The sequence below is a fragment of the Ciconia boyciana genome, chromosome 20 (assembly GCF_034638445.1).
Source record: "Ciconia boyciana chromosome 20, ASM3463844v1, whole genome shotgun sequence".
In the NCBI taxonomy this organism is placed as follows: Eukaryota; Metazoa; Chordata; class Aves; order Ciconiiformes; family Ciconiidae; genus Ciconia; species Ciconia boyciana.
The window spans coordinates 546,058-572,784 of NC_132953.1; the positions used below are offsets into that span (position 1 = coordinate 546,058).

A 26,727-nucleotide genomic window follows, 5' to 3' on the forward strand; every position below is an offset into this window, starting at 1 on the left:
CATGCTCCATAGATGAGGTACCCTTACAGAGAAATCACTCAAATCCTGCTTGACAAAGGCCTGATTCAGACAGCCCCGCGATCCCAAGCAGACAAATCATGCTCATGGTGGAATATTATATTCCCATTCTCAGCACCACATCGTCCTTTCCACATGGAAAACGTCGCCCTTCCTCTTCTAAAGTCCTTTAAGATCAAGTAATTTGCAGATCAAGCACCAAGGCAAAGACTGATTAGAAGAACCAGTGCAACTGAGAGAAGGGAAATCGTCCCTAAAAGGGCAGAAGACTGTCCCCACCTGAAGATCACCTAGAGAGTTTTGAGCAAATAAAATGCTACAAAAGGAAAATTCACAGCTCCCACTTATTTCCCAGGCAACAGTTCCCACTCATTTCTCCTCAACTCTCAAGCACGCTTCTGCAATGGCATGGCAGCTCAGTTGCTCTTTCGAGATCCTTTTTGAAGAGAAGCATTTGGGAACCTTGTACTTTCAGGTCAATCCATTGAAATGAATGTTATTTCATTGAATAATATTTATATTTGCTAGAAAGGACTCTTGAGGTCCTTCACCTCGATAAAGGCTATCACCAACACAAAATCGATCAGGTGTGGTTTTGTCTAGTTGAGTCTTTAAAAGCCTCCAAGGATGGGGATCCACAAGCTCTTTGCGGAATCTGTTCCAGGGCTGCATCACCTGACAGGTCTCATGACACAGGGAAAAAAAATTTGGTGAAAGGTGTATAATCAGCCAGTACTTAGGATATGATTGAGGGGGAAAAAAAAACCAACCGACCTTGAAACTAGGTGTTTTCTAAAAGTCAAAGAAAAACAAACCATACAAACCAGTTGAGGTCTATATAATTTGTGAGGAATATAAAGAAAAATTAACTTACTGCCCATCGATACCGTTGCAGGCCTGCTCACAACGGCGCCCACACTGCTGTTAGCAACACACTGATAGCGACCAGCCGTTGACAGGCTGAGGGAGACGATTGTCAAAGATCCTGACTGGATTTCCACTTCTCCCACCTTGCTGTCCAGAGGCTCTCCATTAAACAGCCAAGAAAGGCGAGCCGTGGAGGGCTCGGCAGAGCAGCGGAGTTGTACGGACCCACCAGACTTCTGGACAGCAGACAAGGGCTCAGAAACAAAATGGGGAATTAAATCTAAAAGGAAAAAAAAAAAATTATATGCAGTTAGTGAACAGCACTTTGCATGAACACAGGTCATAAGGGTTACGATGCACTGACTTGTACAAAAGACTGACCATAATCTGTTTTATAGCAACACTCTCTCCCAAGGCTCCTGCCACTAGTCACAGACCTGGCAAACTTCTTTAATCAGAAGGTTAAATATTGCTAAAAGACTATTCAGATCAAACACAGACAAATAAAGGGTCTCTGAACTCCAAGTTGCCAGCAATACTCAAGCAGGTGTCGTCTTTTCCTCCGCAAGAGGAACCTATGACAGATTCCCACGATCTCTAATGCCAGGGAAAACGTCAAGACAAGATGCAAACCCCATGAAGAGGGCAACAGCAATTAAACGAAGGTAGGTTCAGCGTACAGGAAGGGTGTGATACATCCCCAAGCGTGCACAAGGCAAAGGCATCACGCTTGCTAGGGCCAGCAAGAGGGGCGAGCAAAAACTGCAATCCCACTGGATTTATGCGGAGTGAAACAGCAGCCGTCACCTGAAGAGATGGAGTATGGGAACACGCAGCTGTAGCTGATCTGTCCCATATGAAGTGGGCCTGGATGTGACTTGTAAAATTTTAGAAATGGTAGCAGCCTGCCAGGTATTTATGCAGAACCGTCTCCGAGTCTGCAGGACTAATTAAAAATAGCAGGATAAAAAAAGCTGGATGAACAGCAAAGGCTCTTGTTAATTCCAAATACATGGACTTCATCAGGACGAGAATGATGAATTGGGCATCCATTATCTTTACTGAGTAAAGATGAACAGAGATGGGAAAAGCTGCTAATAAATAAAAGGTTCAGTTTCAGAAAACTTGGTTATGAGAATCGATTTATTTGCCAGAAGAAAATTCCTGCTTGTTGGAGGAAATTTTTTCCTATCCTGGCCAATGGAACACTGGGAATTATTTCCATTTGTTTTCTATGGAATTCTCCGCTAAAGATTTTGTACGAAGGGAGCAAGCAAAAGGCGATTAACATCGATAACTCCTATTTCGTTAGGAATACAGGAGAAAAAAAATAAAATTTAAAAACAGACACAGTGGCAGGGGAAAACAATTTCTAGTTTGTAAACAAGCTAAGGAATTCCCAATAGTACGGGTCAAGAAGATATTAAATGACATCCAAATAAGAGACAGTTTTCTTGTAGGTGGGGCCCTCAGCTCATGCTTTTCTTCTAAAGTCAGTCCATCCAAGCTCTGTTTATATAGATGAGTTTCAGATGAGAAACTGCACGTTTTTAACGGAACCATAAACTATCTGCATAAACATAAAATAAAACTGGAAATTAAAGTGTGGCTTCACTTAACCAAAAAAGATGAAATCCATAAAAATGGTATCCAAGCATTTCACAGGACTCCAGATGTCCATTTTTAGCTTTTAATTAGAAAACTGTTTTTCCTATTAGTTCAGTTTGAATTTCCAGGGATAAGAGAAAAGCAACGACCTTTTTCGTTTGCTAGCCACCAACAGCTACGAAATTGCACTGTTACTTTCATCTTCCTCCCTGCCCTTGCCTATGACACCAACACTTTGTGCTCGGTGTAAAAGTCAAAATTGGTAGCCGTGACCCTGCAGCTGGAATTTATCTCCTATGACTGCTTGAAAAATAAAATTTATCCCATTTGCTTATAACGATTGGCTATGAAGTGCTAAAAGTAGTAAAAGCTTCTTTTTTGTGTGGTTACGTTAAGACAAGCTGACTACACAGAGCAGATGTGTCAATTAAAACCATCCCTCTTCTTTTTTTAACGCAAGAGCCGTTCCAACTGCAGCCACGCATCAGCGTTCGCGTTTCAAAGATGTGATTTCCCTTTCCCCCTGCAAATTTCAAACCCCTCCCAACCCCATGGGAACACAAGATGCACTGCACGCAGCAAAATCGGCATCCAGCTAAGTCCACGGAGATCCCAAAGAACAAACCTACGTAACTGAGAGTCTTCCACAGTCTAGCACTTGGTTTGAGCCAAGTTTTCAAAAGCAAAGTCATATATTCAGCTGAAGACTGGGTTTAAGTGCTCCATGCTTCCTTAAAAGCAGATTTATCGATAATATGCATTAAAGTTGGCCGCTTCGAAACGCACTCCAAACTGTTGCTCGTTCAAAGGTATGGGTTCAACCTCCAAACCTCCGAGCAAGTCATCCCGGCTCGGGCGAGAAGGCCTTACCTGAACTCGTGGCAGAGACGAGACCCGCGGCAGCAACGAAGAGCAGTGCCTGTAAGCGTCCAGGATCTGGATGCATAGCGCCAGATTACGGAAGTTGAAAGCACGAAGCTCCAGACTAAGATGAGGCACCGAAACAGCTACAAAACAAACAAACAGATGTCTACTGTAAGTTTCAGGAGTTAGTCTTTTAACTCTCTCACAACAAAGTGTTTGGGGTTTTTTTTTTTTAAAAAAAAAAAAAGCGCAGCCAGGAAACAGCCAATATTCTTTGCAATATAGAAACCATCTGTAAAAATGAGTTAGAAGTTGAACTTAACTCTGTTTCCAAGTACTATTCTTAATATAAGATTTTTTCCACAGCTGGGGTATGAGGCATCCGCGACGAACCGTACCGCCTTGATAAATTATACTACTTTCCAACCAGAGGAATTGAAGTCCAAAGTAAACAGCTTATCTATTGGAGATAATATTGTTTGCAAACAATAATCGTCTGACCATCTATCACCAGGCTACACTTGTTTTACAAGTTTTTATGAATCTACACGCCGCGATACAGCTACCGCTCATAATTGCTCTAAACCTGCCCACCGAGACGTGTCACCTGCTTGCTTTCCAGTCAAAACGGTGGCAAATGTCTACCACAAAAAACCCCACCAATGTTAATCTCATTCTCATTTCTATTCCCAAACCAATCCTGCTTTCTCATATACACTTCTGGGGCATCTATTATGTCCATGCTTTTATCTACACGGCTGGTTCTGCAAGAGGACAGCCCTTTCTTCGGCCCTATCACACCTGACCATTCTGCTATAGAAGATCTCACTTCCAGCACCAAAAAATACAAACTAAATTATGAAACCAGCAAAATACCAACTAAATCATGAAACCAGCAAACTACAAACTAAATCACGAAACCTAACTTGCACAAGGTAAGGCTCAGAAACAGTTTCTGATGCTCGGTCTCCATCAAATGCTCTCTTCTCCAAGGGAAAAAAAAAGAAAATCCACAGCCGTCGTTCACTTAAATTTTCTATTTGCTTTGCGTAATATAATGATGAATAAGATTTGAGTTCATTTAGCACAGTTACTTCATTTATCAGCCCGGCAATACAATTTCGCTGCTGATAACACTCAACATATATTTTAAACATCTCATACATCAGACGCGTATATAAACACGTATCCAACACACATACAATAACTAGGAGTTTTACTGGCGGCACGCAGAAACAAGTGCAACAATACACACGCTTGATAGAAAAAAGTTGCAGTTTATTGAGCGCTCGCGGCACCATTTGCTTTCCAAGAAGCCGGATCCAGAAATCAACAGCAAAATTATTCCCATGGTTTATTTAATAACAACAGTATTTTATCATTGGAACATCACTGTAAAATACATGTGCAAAATAAGCATCAGGAAAGGACTCCAATAATAATAAAAGAATCACTCTAGATTTTATAGAGCTATTTGTTTACTGCTACTTCGCCCTGCAAATTGCACGCCAGGCTTATAATGACAGCTTGAGAAGGCTGAAAGAAATGCTGTCGAGTCCTGCTCCCATTTCTGGGCAGTTTTATCTGATCCGGCAAATTTATTTCAGCTGTTCGGAAGACCCGGTAATCCCGCAGCCCAGGCTGGTTCCCCAACGCGAGCCAGGGCTGTTTTGGTAGGAGGCAGATGGCAGAAGAGAGGGGCTGAGCAGAAAGCGGTTTGGTTTATTTGAATTCTCACTCGGTTCAAGGGCAGGAGAGCCGCTCCACCAGCGAGCGCAGAGGACAAAGTAAACACCCAGAGAACTTGTTAACATCAAACACTTTGCTGAAGAGGGGCGGGGGGCAATGTTGCTTTTTGCCAAATCTTCCCTCGACTATTTATTTATGAAAAGCAATGAAACGTATATTCTAGGTCAACTTTAACCCCAGCACATGGAGCTACTGGGTTATTTTGCAGCTGTCTTTTTAAACAAGGCCAGCTCATTATCTTTAACTGAACTTTATCTTTGGAGATCTACTTTATCCAGTCTCTGATTTCCCTCTGTTTATCTTTCTCTTTACATGTTCCTAGCTGCCAGTGTCAACAGCTACTCCTCTCTTGACCTACCAGTTTGGCTTTCGCAGGCCTGCGGAGTGGTAAGATCAACTGTAAAGCAGTGAGTACACAAAGCAAGCCACAAAGACCAAAGTTCTTTGACTTGGAGGGAAAAAAAAAAAAAGAAAAATATTCACTTTAATTGGAGTAGCATTGTGCAGCAACACCGCTCAGGCAGCCGAACAAAGTTCCTCTAACATCCACTTTTGAAGGGACCGCAGAAACCTTTTATTCACTGGTAGATATGGGAACATGGGGGGAAGAAGAGATCCAGCATGCAGTACACAACGCAAAAATATTTGCTTCTTTCTTTTTCTTCTGCAGATGGTGTCACTACAGAAGCCCCTTGCCAAGTACAGAGAAGAGGGTGAGACCACAGCTCATAGGTTCGGGGTCTTTAGAAACCCAGCGGAGAGACCTTGCCTCTTTAATAGTATATTAATACTATTAAAGTATTAAAATATCCGAGTGTAAAAAGCCCTTAAAAACAGGACTCTTCCCCTTTGCCATCATTTCAACAACCCTGAATTCCCATTTTGACAGCAAGTACCAGCCACTGGGGACCTACTGGGAACAGAAGGAGGAGCACTTCGGTTGGATGTGGCTCCATTTCAGCATCTCAAACTCCTCACTTGAGTGAATCTCCATCACTGGTGGATCAAATAGTCAAAGTTATATCGAAGTAAGAGGTTTCACTGAGAAAAGGGGCTGTTTCCGAGCCTTGTAAAATAAAACAGTAGTAACAGGACTTATTCATATAAATACGAATAATATTCAAGGTTGAATAGAGATGGACACTGTTTTCCTGGATCGAGTCCTTTCCAGTTTCACCAGCAATTTCTCCAGACCATCAGTGCCGCATACCAGAAAGCCACAGCCTGGCAAAGGCCCGTAGTTTTCTTCCACCAAGACATCTTCATCTGAAGTCATCTTCCAATTATTTTCATCCAGCACTTGACCTCCTTGTCAGCTCTAAAGTAATTTGTTGCTCATGGACCAAGGGAAACGAGGAAGATAACGGACCCGTGTCAGGAGGAGGAGTCGTCCTGACCATTCCAACAGACGCCCACCCCTCAGAAGCACACCGCACACGCAGGGGCCTCCAGAAAAGTGTACCTGGTTCTTTCGGAGATAATTAGTAAGATGGAGTACTTCTGAAGACGACATAATTCTGGTTGCACGTCTCATTTGTCGCAGACCCTTTTTAAAAGGAACCCCATGCCAAACAGCCGTGGGGACAGGCACGCGCCCATCCATCAGCCCCGCAACCTTTGGGATGCCTTCTACAGGCAATCAGAATAAATCATCAGAGCTAATTCCAAACAGAGGGGACGGGTACATCTTAATTAGTCCCTTTAGGAGCACCAGAGAGGTTTCCCAGTGCAGAAGCAAGGCTGTCCCCACTGCTAGGGTGTCACATCAGCCCTGGCACACGCCGGCTAGGTTCTGCAGGGTGGCTTGCACATCATCACCCGGTTGTCAAGGCCTGAAGACCTCACCAGGGTGGACACGGGCCATCCTGGGCTTACCATGGACTTACCAAAAGGCCACATGGGCCACAACTTACCACGGGCCACAAGGACTTACCAAAACGTCCTACTGGGCTGAGATGGGAAGACACAGGCACCAGACTGGCCAGGCAGGCTTCTCATCTCTGATCCAGACAGACTCAGCGCAGTGAGACAGCACAGCCCCGGCAGTGACCTCCTCCTTCTTCCCAAAGCTTCACACTTGTCACTGTTTCTCCAGAAACCAGCGGTCTTCAATGTAAGGCTCCGCACGTCTGGTGCGTTCAGTGTCACTAACTTAACCGATCACCTCCAAATTAACTCACTCCTACCCGTGCTTGCCCCCAGAAAAGGTTTTACGCTCTAGAAGATGACAAAATGCTGCTTGCCACGCGTTCATGTGGTGCCCAGCCCCAGAGGATGCCGTGTCCTTCAACACACAGCTGAGAACCTGCCCTGCTTATTTACCAGACCATGAACTTCTCATCTCCACCCTTGCAGCTGAGGGCAGAGTCACTACTAAAAAGAGCATTATCTCATACGCACTTTTTTCCCCTTTTCTGATAGTTTTCATTCCCTCTGGTTTAGCTCCATGAATCATCTTCCTGCCATCTCAGACCAGCTGGCAGGGCAACACCAGGACCTCCCTTCCCAACGGCGAGCAGCCACCAGAGTTATTTAGCCACCACCCTACCTCAATCCAAAACCCGCTCCATCACTCCCCTCCAAAACTCATCTGACCTTCAGCGAGCCGTTCCAGCATGCTGCAGCTAAAGGAGGAAAGGATTTCTTCGCTAGCCAAATGTACCAGGTCCTCTAAACAGCGGAGCAAAGCGGGAAAGGAGGAGGAGGAGGAGGAGGAGGAGGAGGAAGGAAACGGCACGCTCGGGAACAGAGGTAGCTATTCAGGTTGCCCACTCCACCTCCAGGAGCCGCCGGCCTTCTCCAAGAAGCCCTAGGAAAAAGTGACAGAGAGCTGCTGCTTCAGGGGCAGCACTGCCCACCAGCTGCAGACGTGACAACGCCTCTCACTTGCAGTAAAACAGCTTCGGATACTAAAGATCTCGGATTTTTCCTAAACTCTAGCAACTCAAAAATCAATTAATCCAACCACACTTTATAATACTATATGTGATTTAACACCTAAAGCATGGCAAGTTGGGTTTTTTTTCTCCCCTAGGTCATTTATTACAGAATTACCAAGAAAAATTTCATTTTAACTTGCTCCCTGAGATTGTTTCCGTCAGTACAACAAAAATTGCAGATTTTTCAAAGCGCCTAAATTTAGAGCAAACAAAACCCCCAGAATTAACTAAAACACTGTGCCTTTACCGCGAGCAAGCCGACTTAGATCATTAAATCTCACACCAAGACACCTTAAAAAAAAAAAAAAGGTATTGAAGCCTGTGGCATTCCAAGAGAAAGCAATCAGACATTCCTGCAGCTCGGCTCCTCAGTGATCTCCAAAGCCTTTGATCACTGACTGTCTTCATGCTGTCCTCCTGGGGTCTGGCAAAATGAGTGTAACAGCTGGCATATATACTTCATTAGCTTTTCGTGCCGGGGAGGAGCGGGTTAGCAGCCCGGTAGCAACTGACAAGTCTGCCCGTCGGCTTTACGGACTAACCTCCCAGGTTTATTCCTGGGTCTTTTGGTAGCCGGGAAAGCCTCGAAGAGGTCCCCAGCAATTGACACCGGCGCGTTGGCCCACATGCCGCATAACTCGGATGCGCCGCTCCTAAAGACACGGCCGCCGTACGTTAAGGATGCGACGGAGGGATTTTTAAACGCCAAGATTGCTAAAAGGCAACCGAGCCTGCGGAAGCCTCGTTTTTATGAATAATGCTTAATGACCACTCAATCATTAACATCAACCTTTAAAAAGCAAATGCAGCACCTACAGTGTTCATTACCCTCCCCCTCCCCCCTTTTCAGGGTCTCAATCGAGTCAGTCAAGCGTGCAAACCGATCCTGTCGCCAGCAAAAGCATTTCCTTTCACTGTGGTCAGCCAAAAGCAGGGGAAGAAAATGGAAGTGACTTGGAGTTATGGCACCAAAAAGGCCAGACAAGCAAGGAAATAATCAACTCCACATGAGCCACTTCTAGCCCATCACAATGAAAAGGGCCTACGACTAACCCCAGGAAAGGTCAGTGGGACTATGGGGGTCATAAGCTGAAAAAGGCAATAGCGAGCAGCTGCCAGCTGCAATAAGAATCAATGTGTTCCTAATTACGCTCAGAAGAGAGGGCTCGAGCACCGAAAAAAGTCCTGCTGTAGTCACAGCTTGTGTTAAAAAAAAAAAAAAAAAAAAATTTGAAGTGCTCCCGTTTTACTCTTCTCCTCCTCCAGCACTGGAACTGCAGTTTCTGTGTGACTAAATTACAGGAAGCCGAGCAACAGAGATAAGGAGCCAGGCATTTACATAAGTGGGTTTTTTAAAAAAAAAAAAACAAAAAACCAACAAAAAATACCCTAACTAGACATTTGTATTAGAATTATGGCATCACGAAAGACAGGGTTTCGTGAGTGTAAGTAATAAAATTACGTACTTCAAAGGGATTTTGTGGGTGCTTTCAGGAAACAAACTGAACTCTGCCTAGCAGTCCTGCAAGCCTGGTATTTTCACCATCCTAAAAAATCTGAAAGGGAAAAGCCCACAAAAAAACAGTTTGCTGACAGTGACCCTATAAACCAAGCGTGAAAGATATAAACAGGTCAGAGAATGCAATGAAACATACTCAAAGGCATCTACAGAAACAAACCAAACGGAAAGGCATTTAAAAATTACAAGAAAAAGCCTCCTTTGATGTTATGTTCATATTTATTTATTACATTTTAAACAAATGAATGTATACTTTCTAGATCCTTATCGTAACAACCTAAAGGAGAGACATTACAGTTGCGCGATCTTTTCAGTCCTCGCCTTGAATTTCATGAACGCCTCCAAATTTCTGCCCCTACCCATGCCGAGCATGCAAATCAATCAGTGCTTAGCCAGCATCCAAGTGTTTCCTATCCGTACTCCCGCTTAATGATTCAATTAGTATTTTTACTCTTTTTAGGTAACATGCACTTTTATAAGCAGCCTTGCAGGAGCGTGCATGAAGCTTCGTGCTTCCTCCACACAATTTAACCCTCCCCCACCCCCGCCCCCCCATGAATCAGTGATGAATATGAATCCCGAGAGCAATTTTGGGGGTTAAGAATATATTATTGATTCGCAACAGCACACTATTTTTGTCAAAATGAAGACTGGATGTTTGCTCAGGGCAGCAGATGGCAGGAAAAAAACAAACAGCACTGAACAAACGAGACAGTTACCGAGTTCCTACAAGGAGAGGGGACCTTAAGTCCTGATGGTCTTCCTTAATAAGGCAGATGTGTCTTTTTCCAGAGCTATAAAACACCCTCAATAACATCCGTCATTTACTCAAACTCCATTACAGGTAAGGTCCAGCGTCACAGGACAAAGGTGACAAGATGACATTAAGCAACTGAGGGGGAAAAAAAAAAAGTATTAGCCTAAAAACATGACCAAAAAGTTGGCCTGCCTCAAAGATGAAGCGGATCTTTTGCCGAGTTGTTCATTGGATTTTTCTATTTTGCTTTCAGGCCTGGAAAGTCTCATGGTTGGTATCAGCTGTTGGACTCTGATCAAAGTTTAGCTTTCCATTAATCCTTTGAGTTATATGTGAGGCTGATAGAGAATTTTTTTTTAGAAGACAGTTAAGGTTACTCAGATACTTAATTTGCACTCCAATATTTCAAAAACACCTTGACTTTAAAACCTCGGTCTTGGCGGACATATGGTCTTGATAGAAGAACGCATGCTTTGGCATTGACTGAAGAAATGGATTTGCGAGCCGAGGGAGGAAAATTTAACAGTTTGTGTACTGTGCCTCTGCAGCACGCAGCTGAAAACGCTCCCGAGTCACTAGTCTGCTATCGACACATGTATATGCTCTGATTAGGGAGACCTGGGATTTCCATCCTGCCGTGTCAGCGCCGGTCACAGCAAGACAGACATCAGGAAAAAAACCCAAAATAAATCATCACAGAAGCCACACTTTCTTACCCACAAACAGGCATAACAATTCGGTTAATTTTATTATTAAGTTCAGAAAAAAAAAGAGCTGAGACAGTCCCCCTGCTGCCACACTAATGAAGTGGGTATGGTTTCTGACTCTTCTAGCCTCAGGGGAAGAAAAAGAACAGAGCATTAGCTTAATATACAGTTCTGCTGGGCTGCAATTATGCTTAAATGCCTAAATAAGGGCTTTTAGACCCCAAGGGATCTGAAGGTATCATTAGTCTAACAGTTCCATCAGAGTAACTGTAGACCAAATACATACAAAATTCTCACCCTTTGCTCTTCAAGGGCCCCCCCCTCCGAGACCTCACCCCTCTCCTTCTCTCCTGGCTAAGCACTACTTTGCCTCGTATTCCCATTTTCTTCCCCGTATCTAGCTCAACACCTGCACCGATTCTGTCGCACCGCCTTACGATCGCTGACGACAGCTCTGCTCGCCTTCAACCACATCTCGAAGGGTCCTTGCGCAAACACTCCCCTCTCTGCTCCTTCCTGCAGGGCTGGCCTGATGCTCAGAGCGAGGGGTTTGTTTTACATTTTCAACCAAGTGATTTTTACCGAGATTGAGATTTCATAACCCGTCGAAGACAATTTAAAGACAGGCTGCTGCCGAGGAGGGCAGTAACACCTTCCTTCAGGACCTGGCTCGCATTCTCCTATCTGCACCAACGATCGTGCGGCCACCGAATGAGTCAGATCTGCTGGCAGATCCAGCTGAACACTCAGCCAAAGAAAAATGAGGTTTAGTTTTCACCTGGATGAGGGAGCAGTTTCAGCTCACCGTGAAGTCTTGGAGTGCTAGGCCAAGGAGGGACTAGGAACAGACGTCCACGAAAGGGAACTTTACACTCTAACAGCGTGAGGCCTCAGAGCAACTAATGAAGCACCACCCCAGTATCTTTAATAAACCCTGAACTGCAAGAATGTGGGCAAAAATGAAGAAAAAAAAATATACAAAACCCAACTCCAAGTGAGACATGCCCATTTTCTCAAGTGAGTTTGGGGACTCGCCGTCCTAATTATCCGTTCTACAGGTGCACGCGCCAGAGCAAGCTTCAGTACTGCCTCAGGCTGTGTCTTTTCCCCTCCAAAAAGTTTGCATTTTGCACGCCAAGGACGATCACCCGTGTTTATAATCTCTCTACGGTTCCTATAACCTGAATCAAGCACAATTAAAAAAAAGGACTAGAACCACAGGCTCACTCTGGGCATCAGAAAAACCTGTCAGACTCTCAAAGGAGCTCATGTCCACACACGCTGCCTAAAGGTCCGCTTCCAGCAGTGCTCTCACGCCTGGTAGGTTTTGACACGAGAGAAGGTTCATTAAAAGAAGAGCGACCATGGCCAAGCTCTGTTAGAGGACAGCAAGCTCATTTCTGAGGTGATTCCAAATTAACACCGACACCTCGTCCATCAGTAGCCTCCAGCAAGCAACAGCTCTAAAAAAAAAAACAAAAAACCGCAGGCAAATGGGTTTTTAGCTGCCTTACCCCGAGTCCAACTCGGTCTGTTGCAACTTGCAGGGATCCATGCTATCCGTGATCCCTTAAAGGGAAGCACAACTATTAAATCCACACCTGCAGCCAGAATTTATAGCAACCCCATCTACTGCTGTCTTACATCATAGGCAATTAGGAGCCTGTGAACTCATGGCTGCAGGATATGGGAGGCGCGCTGGAACCGGAGAGCAAAGCCTGTGTGTTACAGCACAGTTGTTAGTCACCCTTCAGAATTCACCGTGCCTGCGGACGGCTGAAATCACGCACAAAACAGAGCAACTGATCCATTTGGACTGGGTTTCCTAAACAAAAGTGCTGTCTCCACTTGAAATTACTGCTTCTCCTCCTTTTACAGCAGTCCGTACGCTGTCACATGCAATGCCAACACACGCTGCCGCTGAACCCAGTCTCCAGAGTAGATAGGCAGGAGAACAATGCTTATTAAAAAGCAAACTGGCTAACCAGTGACAGCTGAGGGAGAAAGCAGGAAAGAGTCCATCCTTTCTTCCCCTGATTAAAACAAGCCTTCGAACAATTCATCCTTCAGCGTTAACAGCAAGCTAACCGGGTAATTCTGTTTTACTGCTCTCCTCCCCTCCCTTCCCCCACGCTCAACAGATCAAACCTGGTTTCAAAATTGAAGTCCGAACTCTCCGGCAAAAACACGCTTCCGAGCTTCTTAACCTAGATGGAAGGAATCCTGACACAACTGACAATATTCCTCTAGCAAAACAATCCCATTAGCCTTGGGCCCAGATAAAAGCTGTCTCGATGCAACAGCTAGGCGTGGAGGAAAAAAAAAAAAAAAAAAAAAGATGAGAAAATCATGTTGGTCAGGCCAGGTTTGCTGCAACAAACTGACCTGGCTCCCACGCCAGGAGAGGGGTAGCAGAACACGGGGGAAGGAGAGGGGGGCCTTGAACTGGATTTGTTCAGCGGTGTTGCGCAACCGAGCACCGGCCATAGCTTCCCTCCTCCTTCCTCGTGCCAGCAGAGCCGAAGGAGAGCGTCGATCCAGGGGAAGGAAGCAGCAATGATCACAAAACCGTAGCCTGAGGGTTCGGCTTCTCCAGCTCTGCTGCTTTACCCGCTGCGGCCGAGCTCCGAGGCGACGCCGTGCCGTCGGCTCACCCCTGCTAGAGGCAGGGACCCCAACCCAGAGCAGATGGGCAGTCGGGGGCTGCAACGTCAAACAGCGGCCGTTCATGAGTCAGAGCCCTAAATCTCCTCCTGCGAATCAGGGTAACGGCAGCTAATACTGACAGAACCAGTTCAAACATGAGCAACTGATAGGAAAGTAGTTAAGTTTCATCACGGGTACCAGGGAGAATTTTCCACCAGGTTAATCTGACTGCGCCCTGTTTTCACTTGCACAGACATATCCTACTTTGCTGAACAGGACTGCTGTTCGGACATCCAACAGCAGACTGGAGATTCCAGGAGACACCCTCCCAAAGGAAGAAGGGACACCGCTGCTGGGGCTTCACAATGTGGGAAGAAGGTTCGAGACTCTTCGTAGCACGTCAGCTCCCCCGCCAGACTTTAATGCCGAGCTCAGCAACACACAGGGGCCCTGCAAAGATAACCGGCTGCCAGGATTGATTCCATCCCACGTTAGCATCCATCAGATAGCAAGAAAAACAAGATTAAGCAGCACCACGGCATTAGTCTTCATTTAAACTTGGCAAAGAAAGCGAATGTTTCTCTTTTTGTTGGCTTCTCTTTGTGTGTTTTTTAAAAAGCAACCTCAGACTTCGCCAGAGAAAGGTGCCTGGACTTTTTAATATTGGGGGATTAGAAGGGACAACACTTGTACACTTGCCAGACCCCAGATAAGTAGCGAATGCTTAGGTTAGGCAGGCTAGCATCTGCCTTCTGCAATATATACATTTCCAGAGTGAAAATAAACAGCTTCACACCTTTGGCTCAGAGAAGGACTTCAGCTTCTCTTACATCCTCAACCTGCAGCCTCTCCACTCGAGGAAGACGGGTCGGAAGGGCGAAGGTTACTTGCAGTTCCCTTATTCCAACCTACAAGAATAAGGCTGGAAACTTTCGGTCTCCGGTTGTACCAGGTAGGCGGATTAGGGTCTTTGCTACCGCACGTAGAACCTGGCGTTGCTTCATTGTGTTTTACTGTAACCAGTAAGAGTTGTTTCAGACAAACTTGGAATATACATGCTTTCCATGTGTGTCAGTTAGGTACGAGCGATGGCAAATGCACTAATTAGGAAAAACGCTAACTTGAGAAATAGATCATTGTTTAAGCGCTCAGCTCAAAAGCCCATAATCTAGAAAACTGCGTCTCCATTTAATGCTACCACGCAATGCAGTTGAGATCTGTTCCTACGACGATTCACGGAGCTGAAGAGACTCAAGCCACACAACAGCCTAACTGCAGTACCCACCCTCTGTTATCTGGTCCTAGACTCCTCTCCGGTTGATCCCGACTCGCACAGCAATGTGAAAGTGCAATCTGCACCCAAAAAATGCCTCAGTCTGAAGAGATGAATTTAAAATCATATCATTAAGCTTGAAATTTCAACATATTTAGAGAGTTTTGATAACAACATTTTTGATTACATCCGTTGCCAGCTTCCTTCTACACCCTGACAAAGATTTAAAGTATACATTCCGATTTCATTCTGCAACAAAGATTAGTGGCAGGAACAGAAAACATCTTCTGTTCCAAAAAACCCTCGGGGCTTTCCTCCTTCGCTTGCATTTTATTAAAGGAGACTCAAATCTCCATCAAGCTGTGAGACGCTGTCACTGCAAAGTATTTAGGCAACAAGTATCCAAGTGCTACACCAAAACACACCTATTTGAAAAGGCTCTTGAGAAGCTACAAGATTTCCTGAAGCTATTGCAAACGTGAAATAGTTCCTCAGAAGTAACAGCCCTCAGCAAGCTTGATGAAAATCTGAGCCTACGCTTGAGCATATGCACACACAGCCGTGACTCGGGGACTTTTTGTGAGCTCTTACCATGGGGAAGGGGGGGAAAACACAAAGGAAAACCACATGCTATTGTTTAGTTTGACTCTGCAATACATTTAATCTACATGGAGTTGGAACGTTACACAGCAAAACTCTTCAGCTACCAGAAATTACGTACAGCCAACACCAGGAAAACCCATTCTCCAAAGGGGGAAATGCCATTTTAAAGATCTTCTCTTTGCCCCACACAGCACAGAAATTCTCCAAAATACAGCTGAAAGCTGTCACTAGCGCTTCCAGTCCCACACGCCAAGTGGATCGGATCAGTGCAAGAATACCAGCTCTCATGAAACAAGGAAAGCCAAAGCTGCTCAGTTTCACCAACTTGACCTTGAGCTATCCGAGCTTTTGCCAGTAAGACTGCACCAGACTTGGGGGTCCTGAGCAGAGGGAAGACCCGCCCAGACATCTATAACCGTCACACCTCGCAGCCTCTTTGAGCCTGTCAACAGGACAACCCTTGATGCGTTCCAAGATGTTAAAGCGACAAGACACAGCTTACAAGCTGCCAAAGAGTTATTCCACTATATCCACAGGGATGATAACAGATTTAGCTACGTGAATTCCATTGCTAAAGTTGCGCAACTCCCTTCCCAGCCTCGTATCCGACTGTGCGTGCGGTAACGAGGACTACACACGTGTCACTGGGAGAAGATCTTCGGTGTGTGGCTCCAAGCAACGCCAACCAGCTCAAAAGGCCACAGAGCCAGCCTGGCACAACTGAAGAGCCATCTTCCTAAACACTGTATTTCTACTTCTAAGCCAGCCATCGCCATCCCCTTGTCCCCAAGAAGTTCATTCCCCCAACCCCAATTTTCAAGCCCCTATATACAACTTCCTGCCTGGACGCAGAGCACGCTGCCTTGTGTTGGGGCAGCGAGAGACCCAAGCGGTGCAAGCTCAACCCCCTGGCAAGTGCCAGCGCCAGCATCAACGCTTCTAACCAGGGTCTGGAGTACGTGCAGACGGGTGATGGCATGGCCAGAGCAGCCCGCAGGCACCCTCTCCAACCTGAGCCTCTCCCTGGCTTGGCAGACAGAGCTGCGGTTTATCTTCTCATCCACCTGAGACAAGACACCTTTGGTACAGCCCCGTCCTCGTCCCTCCTTCGGTATGGGGGGCTGGTGCATACGCAGGTTGTTGTAAGATTTCAGCAGGCAGGCTGAATGAAATGGTGAAGAAAGAAGCTTTTCAGAGGGGGAGGCGGGGAGGAAAGGCATACACGTATTAAACAAATCATCTGTTTGGAGCGCTGGCTCCTACTTGTTCTTGGTTATATTATTCACTCAAGAGTGGATTAATCCATCACTGCAAAGGAATCTCCTGATCTCAGAGATAAAGGCAACAAGTCATGCACTGACTGTGGATCCTCCTGAAAATCGCCAGCCTTTCTCCTACCCTTATTTGGGCTGATCTATCATCTCTTAACAAACAAGAAGATAAAAAAAAAGGAGATAAAAACTGAAAAAAAGTACCACCTGATTACAGTAGCTTTATTGGGGAAAACCTAGTTTGGATCAATCTGGAAGCAAGTAGGGGATTTCAACTCTGAAGAATCATCTTCAGTTTGTTTCACGTTAACTGTCCTCTTTCCTTGCTGCAGTTCCCCGGACAGGACTTGTCCTCACAAGAGGAATGGTCACCTGGGGGTTACCTCCTGAACTGGTATGTAAAAAAACAAACAAAAAAACCCCCATAATTTCTTTTAAGATTCTTTAGAGTGAGGCCTTTTAGCCAGATAAATGGTTTGTTTTACTCGGTGAGGACTGGGAAAGGAAAACCCCCAGTACCATCCCCTTGCAGGAACAAGCGCATCTCCAGCTAGAGCAAGGCTGCCACTGGGAGCCAAGGTGTCTACACGAAATACGACGACACTCTCCAGGAGGAAGGACATCTCCACCATCCGTTTGTCCCTCAGTGCTTCAGTAGATGAAGCAGAGCAATTAGAGAGGCATTCAGGAACCATCTTTTCATCACCTGAGATTAAGAGGGGCAGAGAAGATCCCCACAGCTCACCTCTGACCGGAGCTGGAGGCCCACAACGTAGAGGTCTCACCAGCACACGGAAGGTGAGGTAGGGCGAGCTGGCACGGCACACTTGGCAGGCAACACAACCCACAGCTACCTTTGCAAGGACAAAACACCTCAAAACACCCTAAAAGTGTAAATAAGTGGTGCCCAGCCCCTCTGCCTTTCTCCTTCGCAGAGCCCGTTTGTCAATGGGGGGCTGCTCACGGCACAGGCATTTTCTTCCCCGCCTTGTCTAGCGTCCTTTGGTGTTTTACAGGTTTGCTGCAAGAAAACCCAAGGTCTGCGAGGCAGGCAGACTTTGTACGACTGCGAGGTAGGAAATATTAAACTCGTCTTTGAATTAAACAAATAAGGCTCAATCGCTTGGTTCATTATCAGATACAATGGTTGAAATCTGCGGGGAAAACTAAACAGCAAAACCAAGGGTATAAATCAAAGGCATGATCAGACAGACAGGTGAGGCCGAGGGTGCGGTTTCACCTTACAGCTAAGCCGAACGAGAGCCAGCCACTGCCAAAAGGGATGGTCTCCTTCCCCAGCACGCTCGGCTCCCCCCGCCCCTGCTCCCTCCCTCACTCCCTCCTGCTGCTTTTGGCACTGCCCCCAGCTGCCAAGCTGGAAGAAAATATTCCAACCGAGCTGGCTTATCTTGCTCTGGGTTTGGGGGGATTATTATTCCCCCCCCCCGCCGTTTTAGTGAGCTGAACTGGTTTAATCGGGGGCAGGAGATGGAGGGGGGAATGGCAAGACCCCCCCCTCTTTGCAAGGCAACCAGCTCTTGGCTCAGCTGCAGCACCGAGAGCGCGGTTTTATGAGATGGCTAAGCCAATTTAAAAGCCGGCTGCTGCCAAAAAGGGGCCATTCCCCCCCACCCCTCCCCTCTGGCCCCCCGAGGCCTCCCCAGTCATCGGGGTGGAAGATTTAGCAACTCTGTAACTGCGGGGCAAGATCCAGCAGAAAGTTTGGGGCTTGATTTTTTTTTTTTTTTTTATGAAGGGTTAGTTGGAGTCACTCCCCGCAGCTGCTCCGCCGCCGGATTCCCACAGCGGGGAAGAGGCAGGAACGTACCTGCCACCTCCTGCAGCAGCGAGTCCTCCAACTGAGCTGTAATGTGAAACTGCGGCCAAGGAGCCAGGGAGGGGGGAGGAAAAAAAAGAAAAAAAACAGAGTCCCACCTGGCTAGAAGAGCTCTGAGACATCTCATAGGTACGGGAAATGGGAAAACAACCCACCTTGCATGATTATTTTCCCTCCTGTTGAAAGACAGAAGATATTTCTCGCATAGAAAGAGCAAGCAGGGGCTTAATGGAAAAGACAGGTGGTCTGGATGCACAAGTCTCAATCCCTAGTAGGGCTGAACAAGCAGTTTACCCTAAAGTGATAACTGTCACTGGAGAATCATCATCCGCACCGGAAAGGGAGAAGCGAGCTGGGGAAACTCAGTGGAAAACTATGACACGCTCAGCCTTGGAAGTTGTACTGAGCCATCTACCAAGGAAATTACTGGAAGAACACTCAACTGAAAGAAAGAAAAAAAGATATATATGTATACACACACATAGAGGAAACTATCTATTCTAACAATTCCTGGGTAGCTGGAGACCTCTCGTTAGCTAAAGTAATACAGCAAAGAGGTTTTTGCTGAGCTTGCCAAGGACAAACACTATCCCAGAGTGAACGATGCGGGACAAGGGGACACACAGCACCAGGGCTTGCTCAGGGAGGCCACCAGGAGAGCATTAAGCTAGCAGGAAAGGGAATATGCCTAGAGAGCAGACCTAGTACCAGCTCAGCTCTTAAACTAGACCAAAATAGCAAAAAAGCTTATGGAGAACAATGTTTGGGCCCCATGTACCAGCTTTAAGAGTCAGGATTGCAAGACAAGCTGGAAATTCCCTTTTAAAGAGGAAATGTGACCAATTCCACTTGATGCAAGATTCAAAGTCCTTAACAAGGTTTTAAGCTCCATAAGCCAGCATTTTTTATCAGTCTCACCCCAGTTGCAGACAGGAATCAGCTCAGAAGCTCCCCAGCCCACTGGAACACTGAGGAAAACCAGAAAACCCAATAGAAAAACACTGCAGCAAGTGGGAAAGCAGCGTGACTCAGCCGAAGGGAGCCACTCGCTAGTCAACAGATCGTAAGCAAAGCAGTAGACAAAAAACTGACTCTCCATATGAAGGTCAAGTTTACAGTATCAATTAATTAATACAAATTAGACCTTGCCTAACAAAAGATGTTAGGCAGGTTCCTGAGCTGCGTGCAGCACGCCGATTAAAGCGATTCCATATAAAACGTTATCTGAAATACCAGATCTCAACAGGTTTGTGGGTGAAGACTTGCTCAGTCTCAGGGTACTAAACCAAAGGTTTCAAAGCCTCGCCGGAACCAAGTTCACCAGCAACAAAATTTGCAGCTGTCACCCAGACGTAATGATTTAATCACCACAAGCTTCCCGGTTAGGTTTTTTTGGTGCCGCAGCTGAAGCTTTGCTAGTCTTACCCTTCACGGTAACATCTTATCTCAAGCAGCCACCAAATTAATTTCAGTGGTCTTGGTAGGACCAAGGACTTCGTTAGGCAAAGCAGGTCTGCTCGCGGATACGCAGAGGAGGGTTTATGAGATGACGAACACCTGTACGGCTGTGCGCTCACGCGAACCAAATCAATTGCTTTGCTTCACAATTTCCACATCTGCAGAAGCAGTCTTTAAACAAGTCAGTGTATTTTTAAGCTCTGACAGTTAAAATCCTCAAGTGACATCACCTGAAGTTGGAGCACAGCTGCCTTATTCCTCTGGCACACCAGTGAGCCAAAGTAAGCAGGAGCCTCAGTTTACAGGCTTACAGCACACCTTGAGATAATGAAAGGGCTGGTGGGATTTGCCCCAGAGCAGAGTCAGGCCTCTCCTTACGTATTTTCTCCTCGGTTTGGGGGTAAGAAACACAAAGTTTAGTACCAGTGCATCCCAGCTGGGCTGCCCAGCAAGCCAGGAGGGGGAGCACACAGGAGTCCCGGCCCAAACACCGCTCACCAGCACCCAGAAGGGCTGGTAGGCAGAGAACCAGGTAGAGCTGGTGTCCCACCAAACCCCAGTGCTTGCAAAAGGATGAAAAATAACCAAAATTGCACGAGGGATGGCAAAAAAACCCCAAAACAAAACCACGCCAAGCTGCTTTCCATGGTGTGTTAGAGTTCGCCAAAGTGGGAGCAGCCCACCGGCCCACCCGCACTTCACCTTGCACGCACGGGCACGGCTGTTTACAAGCACTCGGGGCAGCTTAAGGGTGTAAATCGCATTAATCCAAGCAACAAAGCTATCGCGCTCATCCTTGGGTGAATTACTAATCCCTCGCCACTAGAGCTGTTCCCATCTCACTTCCTATCCCTCAGAGAAGAAAAAAAAAAAAAAAGATACCTTTTAACGTGAAGCAGACAGGTAAAGCAGTGGATCCTGTCTCGGTATTTCTATCTGCGAGTCCGGCTTCAAATAACCAAATAGTTCTGAGCAACAGTCACGGGTTGAGCAACAGTCTAAGGCTGCGGATTCTTCTGGGATGTAGACCGAGCCAGTCAGAGGCTTCCCTCTTGTTTTGGAGAAGGGATTACAGGAAAAATGTTTATTTCTTTTTAATGGAGCAGCGCTCTGTTATCAAGCCCTCCCCACGAGACAGGCTCATAACTGCTTTAAAAAAGTAGGGGTTTGGTTTCGACGCATTTGACTCACACGAGCGGCGCTCGCCGCCTATTTTAGCTTGGTGGAACAAAAGCACGCTGGTTGTAATTAGGGCATATAATATCAAGCTTAACAGCAAAGCGTTAAGAAATCATGCCGTGAAACGTTCACCGAGCTGCGAATTTTTGGAATATAGCACCACGAAGGAGTGGGCCATTGCCCTCAGCAACCGCTATTACAAAAGCACTTTTTTCTCCTTAAAGAAGTTACGGGCGGGCAGTACATCACATAAATCGCAACTGTCAAAACACCAGAGTGGTGGGAGACGAGCAGAAAAGCAAACCGGCTCCACGCAGCTCGCCTTTAAGCACCAGCACGAGAGGATTACCTGCTTTGTTCAAAGAAAACACCGGGCCACGAACGACAAAACCCCAGAGAATAAAAGTTTACGCGCTCCCGGTCACCTCAGCGGCCAGCGGAGTGACAACCCTGGTGTTTGGGTTAGTAAATTGTATTTCTGGTGCATGTGTGAAAGATACAACTCACTGAGTAAACACCCCTTCAGAGCTGACAGTTTTACAGCTGCAGGCTCGGCGCGGCTACTCCTTCTCAGAAACCTCCCAGCACATCGAGGCAGCAAATCATTTGGGGAAAGCAGTAAAAAAAAAGCTACATAAAGCCATCATGTTTACCCATTCGCCAATCCTTTAAAAAAGTTACGAGGCAGGGGCAAAAGAAACATCGCCTGTTTTCTGCCTGAAAGTTGCGTGTCACGCTGAGAAACATTTCCCTTTTGGTTTAAAAACGTCAATATTCTGAAAAACCTTTTGATTTAAAAAACATCAATACTGAAAACAGGCAACAGTCGACTGGAAAGGTCTTTCATTAAAAGTCAGCAATTGTATTTTTTTTTTTTCCTGGCAAAGAGACAGACAAAGCAAGCAAAAGTAATTTCAAATTCAAGAACTGGATAGCTTGAAGGATGCAGGCACCTTAATGCTAAAAATAAATATATATATATATATATAATCAGACTTAAGATGTCACGATGCTTTACAGCCGGAGTCCTCAGGCATCACGCACCACCTCTCGCTTTAGGGGCTGACTTTCAACCGCTTGAATCGCAGAGAAAGTGACCTTACGGATTAAAAACCAAGCATGGAGATTATCAATTTTAAGGCGGTTAAGAGGCTAGACGCGACCCCAACTCCATCCCCTGCCACACCGCCGCAGCGACTTCAAACAGAACAGCACTTTAATGACAAATATAGCAGAGTCAGAGTAACCTTCCCTGGGAAATAAGACCGTAAATCAGTACCAGACTGGAGACAGAGCAGCAAAACTGCGCTCGGAAGATTTGTTTTTTCCCCTTTTTCTTTTTTTTTCAACTCACCAAAGCGCTCTCTACATCGGTCTGTTCTCCCGCTCAGTCTCACAGACCGAGGACGCGCACACACACACACACAAAAAATAAAGTCAGATGGTTTGAATAAACCCTGCCCCTGAGCCCCGGCTTCAAACACCGCTCTCCCCCCGCCAGATAAGCCCCTGCCTTGACTTCGCCTTCCCGGGGGAGGGGGGGGGGGGTCAGGCTCCCCGCCCACCCCGGGCACCGCAGGGCAGAGACCCCTCAGGTGCCGGCTCCGGGGCTCTGCCGGCGGGCATCGCCTCAGCGCCTCCGTCCCCCTCAGCCGCTGACAGGAGGCGCCGGGCGCCCGCCGAGCCGCCGCCACCTGCGGGGCGTCCCCGTCCTCCCCGCCCGCCCCTCAACGGCCGCCCGCGCGCCCCCTCACAAGGGCGGCGCGGCGGGAAGCGGGCGCGTTACCTCTCGGCGGCAGCCGCCGCGCCCCCTCCCTGGTCCCGCTCCCGCTCTCCCGCTCGGCGGCGGCTCCCCAGGACATTCCAGGCTGGGGCTGGCGACCCGCCGGACGGGAGCCTCCATCCACCGCCGCCCGGCCGCGCCGCGCCGCTCCCCCCGCCCTCCACCTCCCCGCCCCGCTCCCACCGGCGCCCCGTGTCGGAGGAGGAGACGGCGGCGGCAGCGGCGGCGGCGGCGGGGCCTCCTCCCCTCCCCTCGCCGCCCCGCCCCGCCCCGCGGAGCGTACCACCGGCCGGCGGAGGGGAGGCCGGGCCGCGGGGCGCCGCACCGGGGGGCTGCCCGCCTCGGGGCGGGGGGAACGGGGGACAACGGGGAGGGCGGCGCTGGCGCTGCGGGGCCTCGGAGGGAGACGGCGGGGGCTTGCACCCTGCACCCCTGCACCCCTGCGGCGCGGACGGGCTTGCAGCGGGGAGAGCGCGCTCCCGAGGGCCGCGCAAAGGTCGTTGCCGTGGCCGAGGCCGCCGGTTGGCACGGCGGAGGGCCTGCGGTGCCGGCTGTGCCTCCTCCGCCCTCGCACCGAGGGCTTCCCGCGTCTCTTACAACCCCCCTGCAAGCCGGCGGAGGGCTTGCGAGCCACGCTGCGGTTCTCTGGCAGCCGGTTGTCCGGTCGGAGCGTGGCGGGAACGAGGGAGCGGGAAAAACGGCTCCGGCTTTTTCCAGAAACGCTCCCGCACGCTCCGTGCATCATCTTCCACCGGGTCACGCCACCGAGAAACCCTCGCTCGGGCAAGACGGGGCTGAAAACCAGCAAAAAAAGTGGGTTTCTCGAGGCTTGGATGGCGTCCAGCTGCAAACCGCAGCGAGAGCACGTTAAGCGTCGGGGAAGCTCCCGTCATTTGCAGCGTAATTTAATATTAACAGCTTGCTAAATTACCCGGCATTAGACCTAATCTGCGGGATTAAAAACGTCGAACCGGAGCGTTACGGCCTCATCCCGCGCCGCTTTTCCCAGCCCTTTCCGAAAGGCCCCGAATCCCTCGTTTTTAGGGACTTTGCTAAATTGCGGACTAAATATTCTAAATCTTACTTGCTAAATAAAGGACTTCGCTGCGTCCTTGCATGGCAGAAAGGGATTTTTCCCCCAGAAGGGTTTCACGTGGAAAGGCTTCATCAGCACGTGGAGCGGGCCGGAGAGAAAGACAGCTCCTATGTTTAAAAATAAAAGAGAAATAGGCTTTTTTTTTAAAAAAAAACAAAAACACAAAACAAAACCAAAAACAAACCTCCCTTGGAACAAAGTTTCTTGGTTTTCGGGCAAACCTGCGAGACCAACGGGCTGCGCTACCCTGTGTTTACCAGCCCTAATTTTATCCCTCAGGAGGTTTCCTGTAGGACGTCATTATTTCCACAAGTGTAAAAGGCGAAAAAAATAAAGAAAACGAAGACGAGAAAAATCCTCGGGGGATTAAAAATCCCTTTTAATTCAAAGAAAATGCCCCCAAACCAAGCCGAAAGCGGGGTTGGCTCAGCCGGCGAGTTAAATCGCTTTGGTTTGCGGCGGCCACCAGAAAAGCCGAAGACTGGAGGGTCGCTCTCGGTGCAGAAGCAAGATGGCCAAGCCTGGTTTTTTGGGCTAAAAATAATCAAAATCAAGATTATAACGATGGTCCTTCGCAGAGTGGGGACGCTGCCAAATGGCGTTTCCTCCCCGTACAATTTTTGGGGCGTTTTTGGTTGGTTTTTTTCCCTTCCAAATCCCCTCCTCAGGCGCTATTTGCATGAGAAAACCCTCTTGGGGGGGGGTATTGCTGCTTAATTAGAGAACAGCAATCACTTTAATTAGCATGTCTCCATGCTCCCTGCTATTTTGCATGGATTCAAATGAGATGCTCATTAGGGAGCAGGCGCCCGGACAAGCTACGCCCTTTAGCCGCGCGCTAACCCAATTAACCTCGGCGAAGCAAAACCGCGCTGGGGTTTTGGCCAACGCCGGGCTTCGTGCCGGGAGGGATCTCGGCTGCTCCGGGCTGGAAGGTGCAGAACCGCTCGCTTCGGCCTGCTCGCTTCACCCTGCTCGCTTCGGCCTGCTCGCTTCGGCCTGCTCGCTTCGGCGCGCTTCGAGGCGCTGGCCGGCAGGCCTTGTCTTGCCGGGCTCGCGCCGAGCCGTCGCTTCTGCCGTCTCCTGGCTTTCGGCTTTGCGATGGTGGGTTTTCCTCCTTGCAAGGTCTCCTTCCTTGCAAGGTTTTTCCTCCTTGCAAGGTTTTTCCTCCTTGCAAGGTTTTTCCTCCTTGCAAGTTTTTCCTCCCTGCAAGTTTTTCCTCCTTGCAAGGTTTTGCTCTGTGCAAGGTTTTCCTCTTTGCAAGGTTTCCTTCCTTGCAAGGTTTTTCCTTCCTTGCAAGGTTTTTCCTCCTCACAACGTTTCCTTCCTTGCAAGGTTTTTCCTCCTTGCAAGGTTTTTCCTCCTTGCAAGGTTTTTCCTCCTTGCAAGTTTTTCCTCCTTGCAAGGTTTTGCTCTGTGCAAGGTTTTCCTCTTTGCAAGGTTTCCTTCCTTGCAAGGTTTTTCCTCCTTGCAAGTTTTCCTCCTCACAAGGTTTTTCCTCCTCACAACATCTCCTTCCTTGCAAGGTTTTTCCTTCCTTGAAAGGTTTTTCCTCCTTGCAAGGTTTCCTTCCTTGCAAGGTTTTTTCTTCCTTGCAAGGTTTTTCCTCCTCACAAGGTTTTTCCTTCCTCACAAGGTTTTTCCTCCTCACAAGGTTTTTCCTCCTCGCAAGGTTTTTCCTCCTTGCAAGGTTTTTCCTCCTCACAAGGTTTTCTTCCTTGCATGGTTTTCTTCCTTGCAAGGTTTTTCCCTCTTGAAGTTTTTTCCTCCTTGCAAGTTTTTTCCTCCTTGCAAGTTTTTTCCTCCTTGCAAGGTTTTTCCTCCTTGCAAGGTTTTTCTTCCTTGCAAGGTTTTTCCCTCTTGAAGGTTTTTCCCTCCCTGCAAGGCTTTCCTCCCTGCAAGGCTTTCCTCCTTGCAGGGTTTCCTTCCTTGCAGGGTTTTTCCTTCTCGCAAGGTTTTGCTCCGTGTGAGGTTTTCCTCCTCACAAGGTTTTTCCTCCTCACAAGGTTTTTCCTCCTCACAAGGTTTTTCCTCCTTGCAAGGTTTCCTTCTCGCAAGGTTTTCCTCCTTGCAAGGTCTTCCTCCTTCAAGGTTTTTCCTCCATGCAAGGTTTTCCTCCTTTTCCTTTCTCACTCACTGCTGGGATTTGGGAGCAGAAATGATGGGGGACACCCCCAAAAAGCCACCCTCCCTCCTTGGGCACCCACAAACCCTCCCCGTGGCCCTTCCCCAGAGGCCGCGGGGCCGGTGCATCCCCGGGGCCGGTCGAAGACGGACGTGCGGCAAACGAGGCCATCATTCACAGGGCCGGCGCACGGGGATTCGAGGGTCTCCTTTGTTTTTTCCGCCCAGGATTGATCTCCGTGCCGGCGTGGTCGCAGCGAGGGTGATTTTTATTTTTTTTATTTCTCCTGCCCCGTAATCCCATCGTCTTGTCACGGTTCCCCGGGAAGCCAGGCTGCCCCGAACAAAGCCCCCGGAGCATCCCGGGTTCCCGGAGGGGGTTTTGCAGCTGCGCCTCGGAGCGTGACCGATCGGGAATGAGCCTTCGCA

General features: G+C 47.9%; 1 protein-coding gene across 7 annotated transcripts in view; it reads right to left on the minus strand.

Moving 5' to 3' along the window:
* The window catches only part of CDON (cell adhesion associated, oncogene regulated), a 55,736-nt gene extending 32,495 nt beyond the window's left edge, over window positions 1-23,241 (minus strand). The window contains exons 1-4 of one of the 7 annotated variants that reach the window (XM_072884574.1): window positions 23,082-23,235; window positions 10,284-10,456; window positions 3,364-3,500; window positions 893-1,165 (exon numbers count right to left, since the gene is read on the minus strand). In XM_072884574.1, coding sequence (XP_072740675.1) covers window positions 893-1,165; window positions 3,364-3,439 — 349 coding nt within the window. In that variant the 5' untranslated portion in view covers window positions 3,440-3,500; window positions 10,284-10,456; window positions 23,082-23,235. Of the gene's footprint in view, window positions 1-892; window positions 1,166-3,363; window positions 3,501-7,039; window positions 7,468-7,701; window positions 7,841-10,283; window positions 10,457-18,813; window positions 18,835-20,998; window positions 21,174-22,649; window positions 22,778-23,081 lie in introns of those variants that run through there. The other 6 variants (XM_072884569.1, XM_072884573.1, XM_072884571.1 and 3 more) reach the window with 6 other exon arrangements.
* Window positions 23,242-26,727: the final 3,486 nt, after the last annotated feature.